General features: G+C 34.2%; 2 protein-coding genes across 2 annotated transcripts; both read left to right on the top strand.

The window, feature by feature from the left end:
• The first annotated feature begins 2,841 nt into the window (after nt 1–2,841).
• Nucleotides 2,842–6,164, top strand: LOC128204343 (uncharacterized). The gene is made up of 2 exons (XM_052905758.1): nt 2,842–3,223; nt 5,749–6,164. The coding sequence occupies exons 1-2, from the start codon at nt 2,842–2,844 to the stop codon at nt 6,162–6,164; spliced, it is 798 nt and encodes a 265-aa protein (XP_052761718.1).
• A 4,244-nt stretch (nt 6,165–10,408) lies between these two features.
• Nucleotides 10,409–13,458, top strand: LOC128205109 (uncharacterized). Its single transcript, XM_052906541.1, has 2 exons — nt 10,409–10,797; nt 12,878–13,458. Exons 1-2 carry the CDS (start codon nt 10,446–10,448, stop codon nt 13,291–13,293), a joined length of 768 nt encoding a protein of 255 aa, XP_052762501.1. The 5' UTR covers nt 10,409–10,445; the 3' UTR covers nt 13,294–13,458.
• The last annotated feature ends 7,056 nt before the right edge of the window (nt 13,459–20,514 follow it).

The raw sequence follows: 20,514 nt of genomic DNA, 5'->3' as shown, positions 1-20,514 counted from the left end.
TATTATTTTAAAGCATTATCATGTTTAACTCATTTGACCTAATGATAAAAAAGAATACGATATATGTACAAATGACATAATATGAAATTGGCACTTTTTAATCGAGGAATTTATAGCAATATAGCTACTGTTAAAAACAAACATTTATAAAGGCTACTATGTTTTTATTTATCATTGTCGTTGGCAACAGTTTGTTTTCTTAATCTTGTTTCAAAACAGAACATTATCTTCAATATAGACCTCTGATATTTAGTCTTTTTTTTTCAAGCCCGTATTGTCAACTAAAAAATTGATTTGTTTACAAAATTGGAAAATACCTGTTTGAAACAAAATACCTATTAAAAATATAACTTGTCAGTGTTTTTGAACAATCATTAATATTTTATCAAATCACCACCATATCAACAACAGCAACAGCGACAACAACAACTACTGCTACTACTACTATTACTACTACTACTACAACGACGACGACTACTACTACTACTACTGCTACGACTACTACAACAACAATAATTTTATATAAATTTTCGCCGTTGATATTCAGTAAGGTGAGAAATATGTAGTAGTACAGATATTGAATATTCTCTTAAATGATCACCACATCGTTTATTGAATTTGTTATCTGATGGTTATGTACGCGCGATGCACAATTTTACATGGTCATAAACGTTTATTCTTGTTTGAAGGACTAAAATGATCTATCATCTCGGTGCTGATCTTTTTTCAGTCAGAAATAAGAACTTTGCAATGCACTATGTGATAAAGTTTCTTAACTAACCAATAAAATAATGCATTCCAATTTAAACCGTGATTTCCTCATTGTGTAGGATTTAGAAGACGCATTATTAATTAATGGCTTTAATATTGTTTTTGGTTTTGACATGAACTAATAGAATGCTTTCACTATATCGATGAAGCTTTGTTTCTAAGGCAAACCATTTTGAATGTTGAAATATAAAATGTTTTGTTCATCCTCACCTCATATAAATATGTGCATATAATTAGTATCTGAGTGTTTTCTAATTTTATTTTTGGATAAGTGTGTATTCAACATTGAGTTTTATATATCATATTATGGTTACTTTGTACAAGTCTTAATAGATTATCTGTTCTGTTTTGTTCTATAACAAGTTAAACTATTTTACAAATACAACAGCCTTAAGTGGAGTATGTTTATGCAGCTTGAAAGATTGACATGCTCTAGACATTTTTTAAGATTAAAGTCTTCCTCAATTATGTCATAATTATCTTGCTGTGTGCTCTTGTCTATTTTTTACGAGGTAATCCTTTTAACTTTGTTTATCTCAAAAATGGTCTATTGAAAAAATAAGAACAAATCCATACCAAAGTTAAGTCTACAACCTCATTAATACAATGAAAACTACATGGACACGGCCCAGTATTTAAAATGCAAAATGATAACCCTTTTTAAAGGCACAATGTAAGGGCCGAAATGAAACTGAACGAGAAACATAGACGTCTAAAGAGACCACACACGCATCAAAATAGCTCCACTTGGTTAAAGACAATAGCAATTATTTGAAATAAACAAATCAGAAACAAGACAAAGTTCAAACATGAACTCCGTTTAATGGAACAGGGTCAACGTCAATAACAAAGAACACAAAAACAAACAATCACAAACCAGAAACAAACTTTATGATCAAAATACTTTCACGTTTTCACATTCACGGATAAACCCAACGCAGAAACTCTGTTGGCACAATCTCGAAGAAAGATCTTCTTTCGTAAAAATGCTCAGACATATCAGCACGGAACTATAAAAAATAATAAATGAACCGCCAGACAGGTTTTGAATGCTTGGCAAACGTTTTTACGAAAAACAGAGCTACTTTATTAGTTAAAAGCCATATCAACCTTCTTGTTGCTAGATTTTTCGTGCAGGATAAACGATAACTAGCCGCCAATCTGCAAATGCCACATTAACCGCGACAAGCAAAATAGGGTCATATAAAAATACGACGTAATTTCGCCAACAATATGACGTCACACTTTACTGACAAAATAACCGCTAAATTCTTATATATTACTTGTATAAAAGGTTATGGTTATTTTTTAAAATATTTGCCAAAAGCGGAATAAGTTAAACACGTTTCTTTAAGACTCCATCCTGCTTGTCGCGGCTCCTATATGTCTGGTTTGGCCAGACTTATAGGCTTTTAGCGTAAAATAATCTGTTTGATCTTTTCCAAACTGTTCCAAGTATATTGGAACTACCGTAATATTGCACAAATTAAATCTGAAATGGTTAGTCTAAAGTCTGTTTTTGTAGTTTGAGCTGTATCTGTAGTCAACTTAACACAACATATTGCGTAGTTGATAGCTATAAGCAACGGTATACTTGCGAAACCGAGCATGGTGAAACACTGCGTATCAAAATACTGACGGCCGTTTTTCAATCTGTTGACGTCACTGTGATTTTTTTATATGACGTCCGAAAAAATATGCGTTATTTAAATGACACTTACTATTAAATGATGTGCCTTTTTAAACCAGTTTTGTATGAAATAACGGTTATCAGTTCTACGATTTGTTAAAAAATGTTCTATTTGAGTCTCATGAATAAATATCCACTAAACCGATATACTATCACCCACACCAAAACGCGGCTTTATTTACCGTTTGAATCGTTTCATTTCGTCCCTCAAGCTTGCAGCATTTCGACTTCTATGATGACTTTGGATAATTTGAGAAAATACGGTATTCATTCAGAAGCCAATTGCTGCTCGTAAATATATTAAACGATTATTTTCTTATTTGCAAACATATAGCTTACCTGTCCACTAACAGTAACATCCACTGAATGCTCGTGGGAAAATGACTGGACTACTTCAGCTGTTGTTACTGGTCAGCGTGACCTTGGGTTCCGAGCCATCGTGTCCAGCGTGTTCCAAATACGACTACGAGGAAAGGATGCTCGAGAGAATTATCCGCATGGAGTTCGCTTTTGAGAATGTGTTAAAAGAAAACAAGGCTGTGAGCAAAACTGTTGAGCAAGATCTAACGCGGATCAAGGAAGAAAACGAACGTTTGCAAGCGGTCATTTATGCTCTAAAGGATCAACAGGAGCAAGCAGAACGTAAACTGGTTTCGCTCATGGAGGTAGTTGAGAGAAACCAGTCCAGCACACTGGAGAGGATTCTTTCCACTTCTAACAATACGTTAGAACAAATTATTGCCGACTTCAATAATATGAAAGGTTAGTTAAGGTTTTAGTTTTACGCATTTTAAAAGATGAAATGGTATGAGTTTCTTTAAACTAAGACTAAAATAATTACGGATAAATTGTCATGGAAATAATATTATTCCCCTTTGATCACAGCAATCCTTTTTAGGCCATGCAGAAAGCTGGTTGCTATGGCAACCGAAAGGAAAAAAAATGAAAATCTTCTTTTCAGAAATCGCAGGCCCGATTTCAACATAATGTAACCGAAATGTTCTTTATGTTATCTTAAACCAAATGGCCACCCGGGGCAGAGCTAGTTTTCCTTATATGTTTTTATGGGAAAATCTTCTCTTGAGAAATCATTGGCACGATTTAAAAATATTTTCACAGGCATGTTCCCTTTTATCCAAATTATTATCATTATAATTATAATGATTATTATTATTATCATTATTATGATTATTATTATTATTATTATGATTATTATTATTATGATTTTTATTATTATTATTATTAATATTATTATTATAACTATTATTATTATTATTATTTTTATTATTATTATTAGCATCATATTATTGTTTTACAATCATTGGATATATCAACCTTAAAAATCATGAGCTTATTCACAGAAACAATGTGCTCTTTTATGACAAGTTATATAACTTCAACTTAGTATTAAGACTTCATGCCCCTTTGTCCAACCAATTGATCGATATAGGGCCATCTTGGCTCTCTTGTTTTTCTTTACATTGACAATATTTATGTGAAAAACTACAGAAACAAGCTCAGTAGCCAAAAGGTTAAACATAAACACTGATTAATGGCACAGGGTAAACGCCAAAGACATAGAACACAAAAACAAAAACAAAATCACAAACAAGACACATGAAACAACAGCACTTAACTTCAAAAACAACACAGTGCATAAACACTATATATATAAAATAAGTATGTTTATTAAGGATTGTTAGATATCGCCTTGGAACGGTCAGTAAAATGTAAATTTACTGGGAGTTTAAATCAGTCTACGTGCACAAACCTCACTCTTATCTATGTTTTGTGATCGTTCAAAATTTAAATCGATCGGATATTTTGTATTTCTTTCAATACTTTTCATGTAGATATTTTGAATGGATGGTTTTGGTGTTTTTTTGTTAAAATAGCATATGTTAAAGGGACGTGCAATAGTTTAATAAGTGTTAATATTGAACCATTTATGATTAGTTCTGAATTAATATTGATATGTTCGGGGATTAGATATTCTTAAAAAAACACCGATGGCCGTTTACTATTTTTATTCATGATATTAAATATTCCCGAAGTCCCAGTATCATATTACATACATATTAATATAGAGTGGCCACCGTGAACAAATATGCTCTAAAAACGGATAAAAGTGACAGTGTCTTAGCCCAGGGTAGTGTGGGAATCGTTGCTATGTGAAGGTCAGTCTAACAAAATGGTATTTTAAAACAAAATATTTGATGGAAAATAATATTTCCATCTAAACACCTTCACCCTACAAAACCAAGAGAAGTTCTTGTATCCATGAGCATACACACTTGCTGGTGTTCCCTGGTCCAAAATAAAGATATTGATGTGTAAGACGGTCAAAAGACTTTCCCATTGTGTTCTCAATATGTCAGCACTTTATAAACAACATGACATTGGTCTGATATATGTCTAAAACATTTTTAACTATTTTGCAGCAAGACGTAGCGTTTTCATCATGAATACAGCATGGTATTCTCTCAAGAAACCCTATAATTCGTTAAATATGAAACATCATTATTTACATTCATCAGATCATTTCCGGATAGAAACTTAGTTTACTATTACCATTGAGTACTATAACCCGATTTGGGAGGTCTTCCCTTTAGGAAATTATCTCAAAGTCGAAATGTACATTGTTAGCTGTACAAATGGCTATTAAACATAGAATATAGCCCATTTTAAGATACTAGCCATTCACTTTAAGCATTGAATTACTTATTTTTAATGGACAGGTTTGGACGATCGAGCATGCTCCTCTCTCTTCAACGTGACTAGTTAACGTTTGATAATTTAACAATGGCTAATCCTGTGTGAATTGTACACACAAAATGGTTTAGACAATGATAAATTACCATCAAAATATCAAATAAGAGATCAACTTACGTAATTATTTAAACATGTATTAGGGAATGAAGATACATTTTGCCGGAAATGTTAGTAACGTAATTATATAAATATGATCAATATATTGATATGAGAATATGTCATTAGCTGTTTAGTGCTTGTTTAAAAATATAAGTTAACTCAATTTATACCAAGTTACCAAAATATTTTTCAACATTTTATGGTGAGTGAGTCGTTTTTCAAAATAAAAAAAGCCATATAAGAGTTAACAAACTTACGTCTTTAATCCGCTGTGTTAACTTCTACTGTTTGATGAAACGTAAATAATCTCGCACTTTTATATTTTCGTAACAATAATGTTATGTTTACAATAACAAAATTAACTCATACAAACTCTTAAGTTGATATTCATAAATATAAAACAATTCGTTTTTCAGAACAAATCGCTACATCAATGGTATACTTCCACGCCCATTATCCGCAGACCACCACCACCCTTACCACAGGTGAGGTGATCGTGTACACGACAGTGGAGACCAACAAGGGCAACGGCTACAGCTCAACCACGGGCAAGTTTACCGCTCCAGCACGGGGACTCTACTTGTTCTTCATGCATACATGTACTCTTCCAAATAAATATTCTTATCTCTACTTAGTGAAGGAAAAATCAGTCCTCATTGCAAGTGTAGAGCGTGACTCGACCTATTACTCCTGTTCAAGTAGTCAGGCGTTTGCTCAGCTTGATGCCGGGGAAGCTGTCTGGGTACAATGCTCCATTGGGGGATCGAGTAGACAATTGTTTGAGAATGCTTATCATTGGACCACTTTTGGTGGTGCTTTCATTCACAGCTGACGTTTGTCAGGCGTTTGTACAGCTGGATGTCGGGAAAATCGTCTGGGTACCACGCTCCTATGGTTCACAACTGTATGAGAATCATCCTTACAGTTGGGCCAATTTTAGTGGAGTGCTTATTCACAACTGATGTGCTTAGGTTATTGACTCTGAACACCCAAAATACAGAACAGATATAATGACCGTGAACATAAAATTCGTAGGGTGTAATTAGTTATTTTAAAAATAAAAATAATCACATAATTGCAGTGTTTGTTTGCTTATATTTATCTCGTTATATAAAAAATGTTAGATATTGTATGTGTACCTCGCCAACATGCTCTGTCAGGTATATGATATATTGAAACTGAGAACACATCTGTTAAAATGAAATATTTCTTTGTGTTATAACTACGGACGTGTATCCTCGTGTTGTATTCTTTGTGGACTCAAATAACCCTTTATTTCTTTTATGGTCAGTAACGCATGAACCGTTTTCCTTTGTTTTATAACCAGTGTCAGGAGAATAGTGAAGTTGTGAATATATTTCATTTATATTCATACTTGTCAAGCAGCGTTAAATATATAAGTGATGACGTCAGTAGTGCGTGTACTGTTTTCCTTCTATCGGTTGTTGCAATACCTTTTTAGGGTAAAACTACTTGATACGCACAGTTATAAATCAGTGTTGAGAATGAAAGTCGTATAGTACCTTTAGGTTTTTAACTTTCAATTGAGTATCTTTATGTATTTGGTTTTTAACTTTCAATTGAGTATCTTTATGTATTTGCACAAATGAACAACGATTTCTCCAGATATGACCGAAATAAATTCATAACATCGCTAATCATTGTCAAGACAAATAGATATTTGGTATTGAAATGCACAGTTATAAATCAGTGTTAAATATTAAAGTAGTATAGTACCATAAGATTTTAAACTTGAAATTGTGTATCTGTATCTATTAACAGAGAGAAAAAAAATCGCTTTACAGTATCAAGGCCATTCTTGTATCATTACTGTTATCATCTCAATATTACAATTCATTGGAAACGAAAAGTAAGGTCACTAGGTCAAATGTAACTGAAAACATTTGTCAAGGGCCGTATTCATTATAATACCAAGCCAAAGCACTGATTCAGCGGTTGTAGTCAGCGTATATATTGGTCCGTTTCTTGTTAGATATTGATAGTAATAGAGTTTTATTTAAACTGCTTTCACAACAACTAAATTAACAACTGCTGCTAAAACAGCTCATACTAGTTGTCAGTGTACATGTTTAAATACTGCAGCTTTAAAAGTATTGTTTTTGTTGTTGTTAAATTATATACGCTTTATAATGATGATAGCAATAAAATAATATTAATAATGCCGGTCTGAAGTGTTGATGATGATGCTTCTGCTGCTGAATATGATGCTACTGCTATTAATAATGCTACAACTGCTGCTGCTGTTAACAATGCTGCTGTTGTTGTTGTTGCTGCTGCTGCTGCTGCTTCTGTTGCTGATGATGATAAGGATGAAAATGATGATGATAATGATGATGATGATGATGATGATGATGATGATGATGATGATGATGATGATAATGATGATGATGATGATGATTGTGATGGTGGTGGTGGTGGTGTTGACGATGACGACTATGTTGATGATGATGATGATGATGATGATGATGGTGATGATGATCCAAAAAATAAGCTGTAATTCTGATGACGGGTATTCACGATTCCAACAATTGAGGGGTGACTACTTAAATATCTCAGCTATCTGTAGACCAAAGTGAGATTTGATATGATTCTAACCTGATATATTTATATCAGTTCATATACCCGATTCATGAATGCTTTGAATGCTTTGAGATAGTGTACTTAAGAATAACAATATGCAGTCTTTGTTTCAATTGAATGTGAAATGAGTATCCCATTAAAAGATTTAATGTAAATGTGGTATCTCCTTTTGTGAAACCTTTGAGTATACACTAAAAATCGGTCAATTTGAAATGAAAAGAAAAGATTTGTAAAATAACAAATATATGATAAAATCTAACAAAACTGAAGCAGGTGGAAAAAACAAATGTGGCGGTGCCTGAGAAATGAAAGTGTAATTGGTTTTGGCAGAAAGTACTTTCAGTTCATAACTAAATAGTTCATAAAACAGAGCCCAAGATAATTTGGATTTACAGGGAATAACCAGAAAGCAAACCCTTGCACCAGTCTGGTCTAACGTCATAGAGACCATATGGACACAAGATAGCATAAATATAACGATATGCAGCCAATTTTATGGAACTGGTTAGTTTTTGGTTAACGTGAGCCAAATAATTATTGATTGGGCAAGATCAGTCCAATAATTTCTTTAAACCAATACATGTTTTGATATGCAAACAATCCAAAAGATAACCTACGAATAACTAACTATTCAAAGTTTTAAACACTTGACTGTTGAATTAATGAATTATGTGCACAAGTCAACAAGAACAAAAAGATTGCCATGAAGTCAAAGGCAAATGATGGCAAAAACTGTAAATATGTGAAAAGGGTTTACGGCAAAGACTTATTTCTCAAAACACCTTCACTTCTGTGTTTGTTGTTAACTTCATGTGGTTTCAAGTTTTGGAAGGATATTGCAGAAAATATCTTGTTCCCACGAAACAAACAACACAAATACAATAAACAAACTCAGCAAGGACAAACATTTCGAAATATAAAAAACCCTCAACATTAAATTGCAACGCCAGACGACTTTTGAAGTGATGACGTTACATAGAGGTACTAAACAAATTATAAACCAACTTAAAGTCACATTCATCTTATTTTGATGTGTATTTCATGCGGGATATAATTGTGTGCAAATGCCGAATACATTTCTTGGAAAACTGCGTACAAAAACACGTGTTTTACATTTATAAATGAACCTCGACGAGCAAAAAGGTGTATTATAGTAAGTAGACGTAAGCAAGAATATAACGCCATACATTCGCGTGACTATACATTTATCCGCTGTCATTTGGCAGTAGTAGCAAGATATATATTGAGTTGTTGTTTACTTTTGGATATATTTATTTATAAAATATGAATGTCTCCAAGACGGGTTTGCCTCTGGCATCACAAAAACGTTCAAGTAATAAAACAAAAAAAGATTGGCACATACCTATACTTTGGTATTCAACTTGTTATCCTATTTTTATCTTGTTCACTTTTAACAAGCAGTTTATCATACCCAATCAAAATGATTTGTTAATTTGTTTTTACTTCATTCGGGATTGTTGGGATAAGAGTGAAGCTGTGCACACAAACTAGTTTCAACCCCCAGTAAATTACGGGGTTTATGTTTAAACTTTCGATAACTGTACTTGTTTCTTTAGGTTTTCATATAATTATTGAGGATTTGTTTTAAACAGTCGCTCGAAAACGTCTTATTATAAATATAATAATATTTTAAATATTTTTTCTTAATCACCAATCTAACTCTCAGGGGTATCATTAACGCATATTAGCTTAAGTGTTATACATAAAAACAAGGATGCGAGAAACGAATTACAAAATACTTTGTTGAAACCCATTTATGTTTGTCCCGGTTCATATGTATCTTCTACGAACAAAAATATTATGAATTTAGCATGATTTCGGAGGGGGAACTATTTCACTATTTTTGGCATTAACCTTCCCAAGGAAATTAGAACTACCGTACTATTACTTAAAGTAAATCTGAAATGGTTTGTCAAATGCCCGGTCTTAAAGTTTTAGCCGGATCTTTTATTATTTAAGTCACCAAAACAGAAAATATGGCGTCGTTGATAACTATAATCAAAATGCATTTGCGAAACCAAAGATGGTTGAAAAACTGATTTTTTTTAAAAAGACATTCAAACAAAATGTTAAGCATGATGTACAAACACCACCTACGTGATATGAACGCCTGTCACTGTCCAAGCTGTCTAGTGGATACAATGCAAAGCACGATTGAACGTTTTAAAAGGTACGAAAAAGATTTTCATTCAAAGCATGATATAATTGAATCGTAATCTTAAAAAATCAGCACCCTATTTTGATGATCCAGTAACCAGAATAATATATCTAAGTATATATATCGTACCAAGTATAACATTGTGTCATTTCATTTCGCCTTTCAGCTTTGCAGCACTTTGCCTTTCTATCAGGATTTGCTTCTTGGAGAAAATACGGTATTCAATCAGTATTAGATACCTGGGCCTAAATATATTACACGATAATTCTCTCAATCGCAAACATTCAGCAAGCGTGTCAACCTACAGTAACGTCACTGAGTGATAATAAGAGAATGACTGGACTATTTCAGCTGTTGTTATTGGTCAGCATGACTTTTGCCTCGGAGCCATCCTGTCCAGCGTGCTCGAAATATGACTACGACCAAAAGGTGCTCGAGAGAATGGTCCGCATGGAATTCGCTTTTGAAAAATTGGGCGAAAAGGTGGAGCAGAATCTGAACAATATTAAAGATGAGAAAGAACGTTTACACGCGGTCGTTGATGTCATGAAGGACCAGCAGGAGCAAGCAGAACGTAGACTCGTTTCAGTCATGGAAGAAGTCGAGAGAAACCAGTCCAGCAGACTTGAGAAGGTTGTGACTGATGAGGTAGAACAAATGAATGTGGCGTTCAATAAAATTCAAGGTCAGTTGAATGAAAACGGGTAGAGTCTTAATTTTGTGCAGTTTTAATTTAATTTTATTGAGTTGAATACAAATGTGTAAGCATACACTGAAATAAGTTTGTTTGAATATACACATTGAATATATTTGTGTGTTTGCTTTGTCTTTTAAGATTGCAATAGATTTCACCTCATGATAATTAATAGTTAATATTTCTCCAGTTGCTACACGACTCGTGAAACATAACTTTCGGTACTCACGCGTTAAAAATACCTTACACTGAAACATACAATTTTGTTGAATGCAAGATTAGTCATGTTGAAAATAAAGTTAAATATATCCTAGCCCAGTATGCACCGACGTTTGAATTGAACGCGAGAGCATGCTTAAAGTATTAATGGAAGAACAATTTGTCAAATCATTTAACTGATTAATCTCTCTAAACCACAAGAAAGCCATAAATAAAAGTGTTGTATTGTTTTTGTTCGTAGCAATCCATTCGTAAGCGTTATTATGATCTGGGTTTAAGCTGCACACTCACAGATTGACAGTTTTAACCTTTATTTTAGTTTTTGTCTCAGAATCATCTGATTTTGGTATCAATCTTTTAAGATAACTTATTGGCTATTGTATCGCCAGTGATTCAAAATAGTTTCTGTTTAAACGTATGTTTTTATATAATGTATACTTTACTATCAACGTTAATTGTTTGTCGCTAAACGACGTACCGTCATTAGATTAGATAGTGTATAACGTTGATGGTACTTCCATTAAATGATTTATTTTTATTGACTTTATCAAGGAGTAATGCCGATACGGTAAAACACAAAATATGTATGAAATAGTAACTTAACATCGAATTCTTCATGAACTAAACATTTTTCACTAGGCACCCAAGCGTCATTAGCGATATCACATTCACGGTGTTCCCATGAACCATGCCCACATGCACAATGCATCATGCCACATGCACCGTGTACCCATTTACCATGAACGCATGCACAATACGCCATATCACATGCACCGTACACCGATGAACCATGCACCGTGCATCCGTGAACCATGCACCATGTCACGTGTTCCGATACACAATGTACCATGTACAATGTTCACTTGCACAATGCACCCATACAAATTGCACCCAAAACCCATACACCGATTCAATATACACCATATACACTTTATACAAAACACAATGTACCATACACCTTAAATTATGCACCATGTCGCATTCGCCATGCACCATGCTAGGAATAACGCACCGTACACCATACACAATGAGCCATATCACTTGCGCGAGCCATGCACAATACCATGAATATACACCCATGCACCCATGTATCATGCACCATGCACCAATGCACCATACACTCTTACACCATAAACCTTACAGCATGCATCACGCGCCATACATCTCGTCCCATGCACCATACACATTACACCATACACTATACACTACGCACTATGTACCAAACCATTCACAATGCATCATGCACCGAGCTATAGTAAAACCGCCAATACAGCTTAAAGTGGATATATTTTATATTTAAGGAAAATGAGCGCGCACGTCTCGGTTATAAAGTAAAGAATGGCAAACATAGCGTTATAATGAAATTTCAGGGAATTTTGCAAAGAAATGCTTTTCTAGGAAATATTAGATCTTCTAGCGTGCGTTTTTAAAACTTTGCAACTGCCGATCAAATCATACAAGTACATGATGCCATTGTGCGATTAGTTGTATGGCTAATTTACCAACCGACAGATAGGCTCGCAGACTGACCGACAGACGAATGTCCGACGAAACAGGATTTCACTAGTGGCCAAAACTTCCAAATCTATAAAATACAGAAGGAATATGGAACAAATTTTGTGAAATATATGTTTGTGTAGGGAACCCCGAGGTTTAACTGTTCATACCTTTCACAATTAGTAATCACATAACCAAAGTATTTGTAAATTGTGCTTTCCAATATTCTTTGTCAACCACAGGTTTTCATCATCGAAAAAACAGTAAACTATATCGATAGCATTTATGTATGTCTTTTTTAAATGCTCACAAGTTTACATTTATTATTTTTAAACAATTGAACATTATGTTTCAGACCAAATCGCTTCTGCACTGGTGTACTTCCACGCCCGCTCTCCACAGATCACCATCCTGTCCACAGGTGAGGTGATAGTGTACTCGGCAGTTGAGACCAACCAGGGCAACGGCTACAGCTCCACCACGGGCAAGTTCACCGCTCCAGCACGAGGACTCTACTTGTTCTTCATGCACACATGTACACCTTCAACCAAATTTGCTTATCTCCAGATTGTGAAGGAAGGTTCAGTCCTCATTGCAGATGTACACTATAACAAAGACATGTATATCTGTTCTAGTAGTCAGGTGTTTGTTCAGCTTGATGCCGGGGAAACTGTCTGGGTACAATGTTCCGCTGGGGGCACGAATAGACAACTGTATGAGAATCATTCTTACCAATGGAGCAGTTTTGGTGGTGCTCTCATTCACAACTGATGTTATTAGGATATTGTTCGTATCGTTCAATTAGTTATTTTAAAAATTAAAAATAATAACATTATTTGAATGATTTTTGCTACAACTTGTATCGTTGTATAAACATTGTTAGATATCCTCTGTGTACATCAACAACATGCTTAGTCGTGTATATGTTCTATTGAGAACATTTATGGTACAATAAAATATATGTCTGTGTTATATCTACGGACGCTGTATACTCATGTTGTATAATTTGGCGACTCAAATAACCCTTTATTTTGAATATGGCCAGTAGCGCATGAACAGTTTTTCTTCAATCCGTTTTTTCTAACCAGTGTCAGTAGTTTGTGAATTTATGAATACATTTGATAACACTTCTTGATATTCATACTTTTAAATCAGCGTTAACTATTTAAGTGATGACGTCAGTATTCCGTGTACCGTTTTCCTTCAATGCGTTGTTTTATTACCCTTTTCTAGACTAAACCAGTGCATGTTGTTGTTTTTTATGTTTGTGAATATATATTTGGTAAAACTACTTGATACACACAGTTAAAAGCCAGTGTTAGTTTAATTTAATCTTATTTATTTTACAACGATTGTGAAATAAGTAATTACAACATTCTATTAATTACTGTCGTTGGCACAATGGTATGCGAGAGTGTGGTCTTGTGTTGTGGGGGAAACCGGTTTACTTGGAGAAATCCACTTGTCAGGCTTTGTGACCACAAACCGAACTCACATGCGCCCAGGACGGGAATGGAACACGGGTCGCCTAGGTGAGAAGCAAGTGCGCTTAAGACTGTGCTAACCGGTCAACCGAAAAATTCAAGCCAATTCAGTGTTAAATACAAAAGTCGTATAGCACCTTTAGATTTTAAACTTTAAATTGTGAATATTTATGTATTAACAGAAATAAACAACACACCACTATTCATTGTCAAGGCAATTCATGTATCATTTCAGTTTTAATCTCACTATCAAATACTTGGTAGGGTAACACAAGGTCACTTAAGGTCAAATGCAAAAAAATATTATTTAGAAATCATAGTTCGTATTGCAATCGTTTCCTGATTTCTGATCTCCAAACTCCTCATTACAGTGGCACTCACTGTTGGTCGTTTTGAACTGTGTTCGATATAATACGAAGCCTAATTATTTACCGATTCAGCGGGTCTAGTCAGCGTATATATTGGCCAATGCCGTGGTTTAAATACTTATAGTTATAGAATAATATTCTTACTGCTATTGCTGACACAAAAACAACAACTACTGCTACAACAACTTATACCACTTTGTACTTTGATAATTCTACAGCTTTAAATATTGCATGTGTTACTGATAGTTTATAGATATGCTTTATAACGATGATGACAAGGAAGGTAATTATAATGCTTGTCCTAAGTTATAATGTTGATGCTCATGTTGCAGCTATATATTCTGCTGCTACTGATGATGATTATGATGATTATAATGACGATGATGATGATGATGACTACGCCGAAGACGACGACGACGACGACGACGACGACGACGACGATGAAGACGATGACAATGATGATGATGATGATGATGATGATGATGATGATGATGATGGCGGGTTTCACAAAACAAATCAAGCAAGCATTAATGACCCTAAATTAATGAATTTCATTTACATTTACCAGAGTTTATCTTCAATATTGCAACATAATGTCGTCTCGTTATCCGAATTTAAGAAATGACGAAAGAAGCCAATGTATAAAAAAGCATTCTTGATTCTAGCTCAGAATTGAGTGATAATAGTTCCGGTCTAATAACAAGCGATATTCCGGATCACGGTAAAAAAGCAAGCGGTATTCCGGATCGCGGTAAAAAAGCAAGCGGTATTCCAGATCGCGGTAAAAAAAGCAAGCGGTATTCCGGATCGCGGTAAAAAAGCAAGCGGTATTCCGGTTCACGGTAAAAAAGCAAGCGGTATCCGGATCACGGTAAAAAAGTAAGCGGTATTCCGGATCACGGTAAAAAAGCAAGCGGTATTCCGGATCACGGTAAAAAAGCAAGCGGTATTCCGGATCACGATAAAAAGTAAGCGGTATTCCGGATCACGGTAAAAAAGCAAGCGGTATTCCGGATCACGGTAAAAAAGCAAGAGGTATTCCGGATTCCATCGATGTAAAGAACTGTTTGATAATGAACCAGCTTTTGCCAAATTGAACTTCCAATGCTATTCTGTTTCTAGCTATATATTCAATAAAAACGCAAATGCAATAACCGCAGTATAAAAATCGATTTTACCAGATGCTGGCCGCTATACCGCTAGTCCGTCTTATCGTCGAAATCGGCAAAAAAGGTTAATTATCATGACACGTTCGGTAAGAAAAGGTAAAAAAAAGAATTATGTGGCACTTAATTTAATGCAATTATTATATAACTGTTCATGTCACGCCTCTATGACGCTAGTTTGCTAACTTTAAGCATCTAAGCCGCAAGGCAGACGAATTCATACCGCGCAGCCGCCAACTTTACTTCGCAAGGCCGCTAGGCAGCTAGGCCAACAACTTAAATGTTATTGGCACAACGTGTTATTTTTTTCATTTTTCTATAATCATAACTAAACAAATGAAACTACTTTGTTGTTATTCCATATATCATTGTGTTTGAATTAATTACATACTGAAGGATTTTATCAATTAAGTGAAACACAGATGTATGATTCCGGCGGCAAACTAAGTTTATTGATTTCACTTTTTTCTGATGAACATCTTCAAGTAGGCGAGGAGTTATTGAAAAGAAGGAATTCTTGGAAAGTCGCCATTTACGCCTCATTATTTAAGCTACATTTCAGACGCCTGGTTATTTTATTAGCAATGAGATACATGAAGCTTGTCTATGGAAGGGTATTTAAGTAAAAAATCAATTCATGTACATGCATTATTCTTGTATGTAAATTACATTAATATTATGGTAAATTTATATTCTATCATGACTGCTAACATGTGTATTCATACTAGTGACATGTGTATTCATACTAGTGACAACTGCATAGTCTCAAATGGTAAATCGACATTCTATTATTATTACCAAGATGTTTATGCATGCTATTGCGTGTAAATAATAACCGTCTTATTCGTGCATGTAATTGAGCGAGTTCATTGTGTTGCTTCATTACTTCTGCATGCAGCATAATCAAACTTTCCTTCAACATGTAGATTCTAATGTTAAAATTGCACTTTTACCTTATATCAATTAGAAATACACAAATTCAATGTTCTGATTTTTGCAATATAAGCACTCATAACGCACAAAGCATTGTGCATTGTGTTATTCGAGATATGGAAGGGAACCAGTAATAAAAAAAACAAAATTCTAGCGCAAATTGCTATAAACGGGAGGTCACTCTGTCAAGCATCTTCATAACTTCGGGATTTTCCGTGACGAGACGGTGCATGGATAAACATTACCCGATTCCTACAGCCCCAGATAATACGATGAACAACGACGATAACAAAACAACACATATTATATACACGTCGTATGAGGTAAATATCAATAAACATACATTGTACATTGAAAAATTACATTAAACAAGCCGCAACATTCCTACGTCTTAATCAGGAGTATATATTTGTCCAAATAGAAGTTTATATTTGTCGACCGCAAGCATGCAATTCGGATACGTCAATCCGGATACATTGGACTTGCAACTTGTGAGAAAGTTTTAATGTTTTACTTGCAACTTGTGCGAAAGTTTTAATGTTTTACAAATTGGGTTGTACACGTTAAATGACTCATCGCAAACTGGAACAATGACTATTTATCTCACAGTTTCCATATAAATTTAAAAATCTGAAGAAGCAAAATCGTTCTACAGTGTTCAAAGGAAATCGACATTGTCTGGTCAGTGCAAATCTTATAATCAATTTAGTTTTGCACTAACCGATCGGTATAAAGTTCTGTTTAGACGTAAATTGTACTTTTATGGAGATATACCTAGTGTAGGACAATGATTTGAACCCACGTCTGACTTGCAAGACTGGCCCCCCTTACCTAATCTGAGCCTACTCTGCCCCTAAACCAGCTCTTTTTACGATTTTTGATATTTTATGTGGCTGGTGTAGGGTCAGAGGAATTTCTATAGTGAAAATGTGGGACTTTGCTCCCCCTCGCAGGAGAGGAACTTAAATCAATATATCTCTGTAACCATGCATTGGATTAATATTTCAATGTTACAAATATATTATCAATATATTTATTAACCTATCTGAACTTTAACTTTTTTTTTTTAAACCATTAGGTCTTAGTTAGAGGCAATCCAATTCAGAGTTATCTGACAAATCAAATGCCTCATGTATAAATGTACTTATGCCATACATATTTGCTGTAACCTTTACCACAACATATCTGAGGTGTACAAAACATTTTTTTCTGTTCAGATAGGTTCAATAATATCTAGATAACAGATGCATAGTGTTAAAATGTTTATTAAATGATGTTTTACAAAGATATAGTGGTTTAAAGTTCCTCTCCTGCGAGGGGGAGGAGAGTCCCACATTTTCACTATAGAAATTCCTCTGACCCTACACCAGCCACATGAAATATCAAAAATCGTAAAAAGGGCTGGTTTAGGGGCAGAGAAGTCTTTGAAATTATGTAAATTCATGCCGTTACTAACTGAGCCACTGTTTACTCTGAGGTCCCCAGCTAGCTCAGTTAGCGGTAGAGAGCAGGATTTCTAGTGTCACGGGTTCAATCATCACCAGGTATATATGCATTACTGGAAAAATAATTAAATATCTAACCAAGAAATCACAAATGGAGGGGGCAAAATTTAGCTCAACTATTATTGGTAAATACCGCCAAGACACACAAGCTAGGACACAAAGACACTAACAGTAGTGGGTAATCTATTTCAAAGCTTTAAAATATGTACTGAAAGACATCAATTATAATGTTTTAGTCCGTCAAAATCTAAATAACGTGTTTTAATAGTGTTAAATAGTCCATTCATATTATGAGTGCCATGAGAGGTACTGTTTCATAAGAAACACTAACAGTTAATTGGTTGACGACAAACCTAAATAACCACTAGGATTTAGGGCCAGGGTAGGGTTAATAAGGGTTAATAAGATCAATTTCTACTTGATCCGGCAAGGTTAATAACATAGAAATAGACATTCTAAACCAGTAAAGACAAAGGGGAACATTTGGTTGAGACTTTGAGCCCTTTCTACATTTTTGTAATTATTACAAACAAAAACGATTTTAACCGGTAAAAATGATTTTATGTGATATTTTTTTTTTTAGTTCTTAACTGCTTAATACCTAGTACAGTGCTTTAAAGTAGCTTTCCCTTAAAGTTGAGGTGTCTTTGCATGTCCTTGTGTGTCTTAGCGGTCCTGAGGTGGCTATTTCACAAAGATTATTTGCAATGGTTCTTTTGTAACCCTTTAATAAGTTGAGAGATGTAGGACCACTATGTCTCTTGTCTAAATTAAAGATGGGAAGAGCCTAACTTGAGCTAAAATGAGTTGGAATATTGAAAATCAGTAAAACATTAAGCATTTTACTGTTTTAATCTTTTGAAGTTTGATCATACGATTGACTTGAGCATGAACAAATTTTCATATTTACAGGCCTTATCTGTTTATCCAGATTTTTTCTTATTATCTATCGTAAAATATGTTGTTGTTTTTTAAATTTATGATAGACAATAAGAATTATTTATATTTTTCTTATTTGTCCTATAATTACATGAAAACACAAGTAGTAAGTTTCTTACAGTCAATCATGGTTTTTGCTTTACTGTAATTATGTATAATTTGTTTTCGTATTGTCTATCATAAAATATATTTATTAAAATTTATGATAGACAGTAAGAAAAATATTTCATGATAGATAATAATGAAAATAATTCCTGATAGACAGTAAGAAAAAAATTCATGATAGACAATAAGAAATATTTAATTTAAACATATGTATTAAAATTTATGATAGACAGAAAAATATTTCATGATAGACAATAATAAAAATAATTCATGATAGACCATAAGAAATATTTTTCATGATAGACAATAAGAAATATTAAAAAAAAAATTCTTATTGTCTATCATAAAATATGATAATATTTATGATAGACAGTTAGAAAGATATTTCATGATAGGCAATAATAAAAACAATTCTTGATAGACAGTAAGAAATATTTTTCATGATAGACAATAAGAAATATATATTTCATGATAGACAATAAGAATACTTTTTCTTATTTATCATTTACATAAAAAAATATTGTCTATCATAAAACATGGTTTTCTTAATTGTCTTTCCTAAACATATATATTTTATTTATTTTCTAATATAAAATGAATCTTTCATACTGGGATTAATCTTATCAATAAAAAAATAGAAATGAACATTACTGTTCATTTAACTTTAACCATTGTTTATCTGCCATCATATGGCTTCAAGATAAGTTTAATGAATTTTATTATAATAATAAGGTAATAAGTGATACTGGTTATGAAAGTTTATCTTAAAAGCAGGGGAGAGTTCAGGAATAGACGTTAGAGAGGGCATACCTAAGGGGCGTACTCCGCTCCCCAAGAAAGGGCATACCTAAGGGGCGTACTCCGCTCCCCAAGAAAGGGCATACCTAAGGGGCGTACTCCGCTCCCCAAGAGAGGACATACCTAATGGGCGTACCCCTCCCCCCAATGGTCCGCTAGACGTAAGCAATTTGTGAAGACATCAGAAAGACATACAAGTGAACATAACACATCGGTGGCCTTCAAGTAGTGGTGATATTGACTTCATGGCATATCTTGCACATGTTCAAGGATTGCGTTCTGCTACAAGACTGGAGAAAATAACTTTTTTCTCAGTTTTATGGCATGTATGCTTTTCTTGTTTTCAACAAATATCACACGGATGATGGATACATTTTCACCAGTATTGGAAATTGTTGGAAGACGTGGAAACTGTTGTTTATATACGGATGAAGAAACATCAAGAGGAGTTAAAGGAGGTTGCGCTGTTTGAATTTGTTGTTTTTATGAGTTCACATCGCCTGCACATGATGGCATTTGAAAGGTGTAGTTTATTAATTTCCACTCCTTTGAGATAGAATGCAAACTTTGAAGACTTTAGTGATGGGGCATGTGCCGGGTGTGCCATCCCCCCTCCCACGGAAGCGTTTGTGTTAACTGTTGGTCATTGCAATTGCTCATTGATCTGTGATAGACTGCAGACTGTGAGCAGAAA

This window comes from Mya arenaria, chromosome 10 (genome assembly GCF_026914265.1).
Source record: "Mya arenaria isolate MELC-2E11 chromosome 10, ASM2691426v1".
Taxonomy (NCBI): Eukaryota; Metazoa; Mollusca; class Bivalvia; order Myida; family Myidae; genus Mya; species Mya arenaria.
Note: the sequence above shows the minus strand (reverse complement) of the source record. Positions and strands in the feature narration are given on the sequence as shown.

Bases quoted from the DNA above. Each gene is read 5' to 3' on its own strand.
- LOC128204343 (XM_052905758.1), top strand. From the start codon at position 2,842: ATGACTGGACTACTTCAGCTGTTGTTACTGGTCAGCGTGACCTTGGGT. The intron at 3,224-5,748 runs GTTAGTTAAGGT...TTCGTTTTTCAG, and splicing joins CGACTTCAATAATATGAAAG to AACAAATCGCTACATCAATG.
- LOC128205109 (XM_052906541.1), top strand. From the start codon at position 10,446: ATGACTGGACTATTTCAGCTGTTGTTATTGGTCAGCATGACTTTTGCC. The intron at 10,798-12,877 runs GTCAGTTGAATG...ATTATGTTTCAG, and splicing joins GGCGTTCAATAAAATTCAAG to ACCAAATCGCTTCTGCACTG.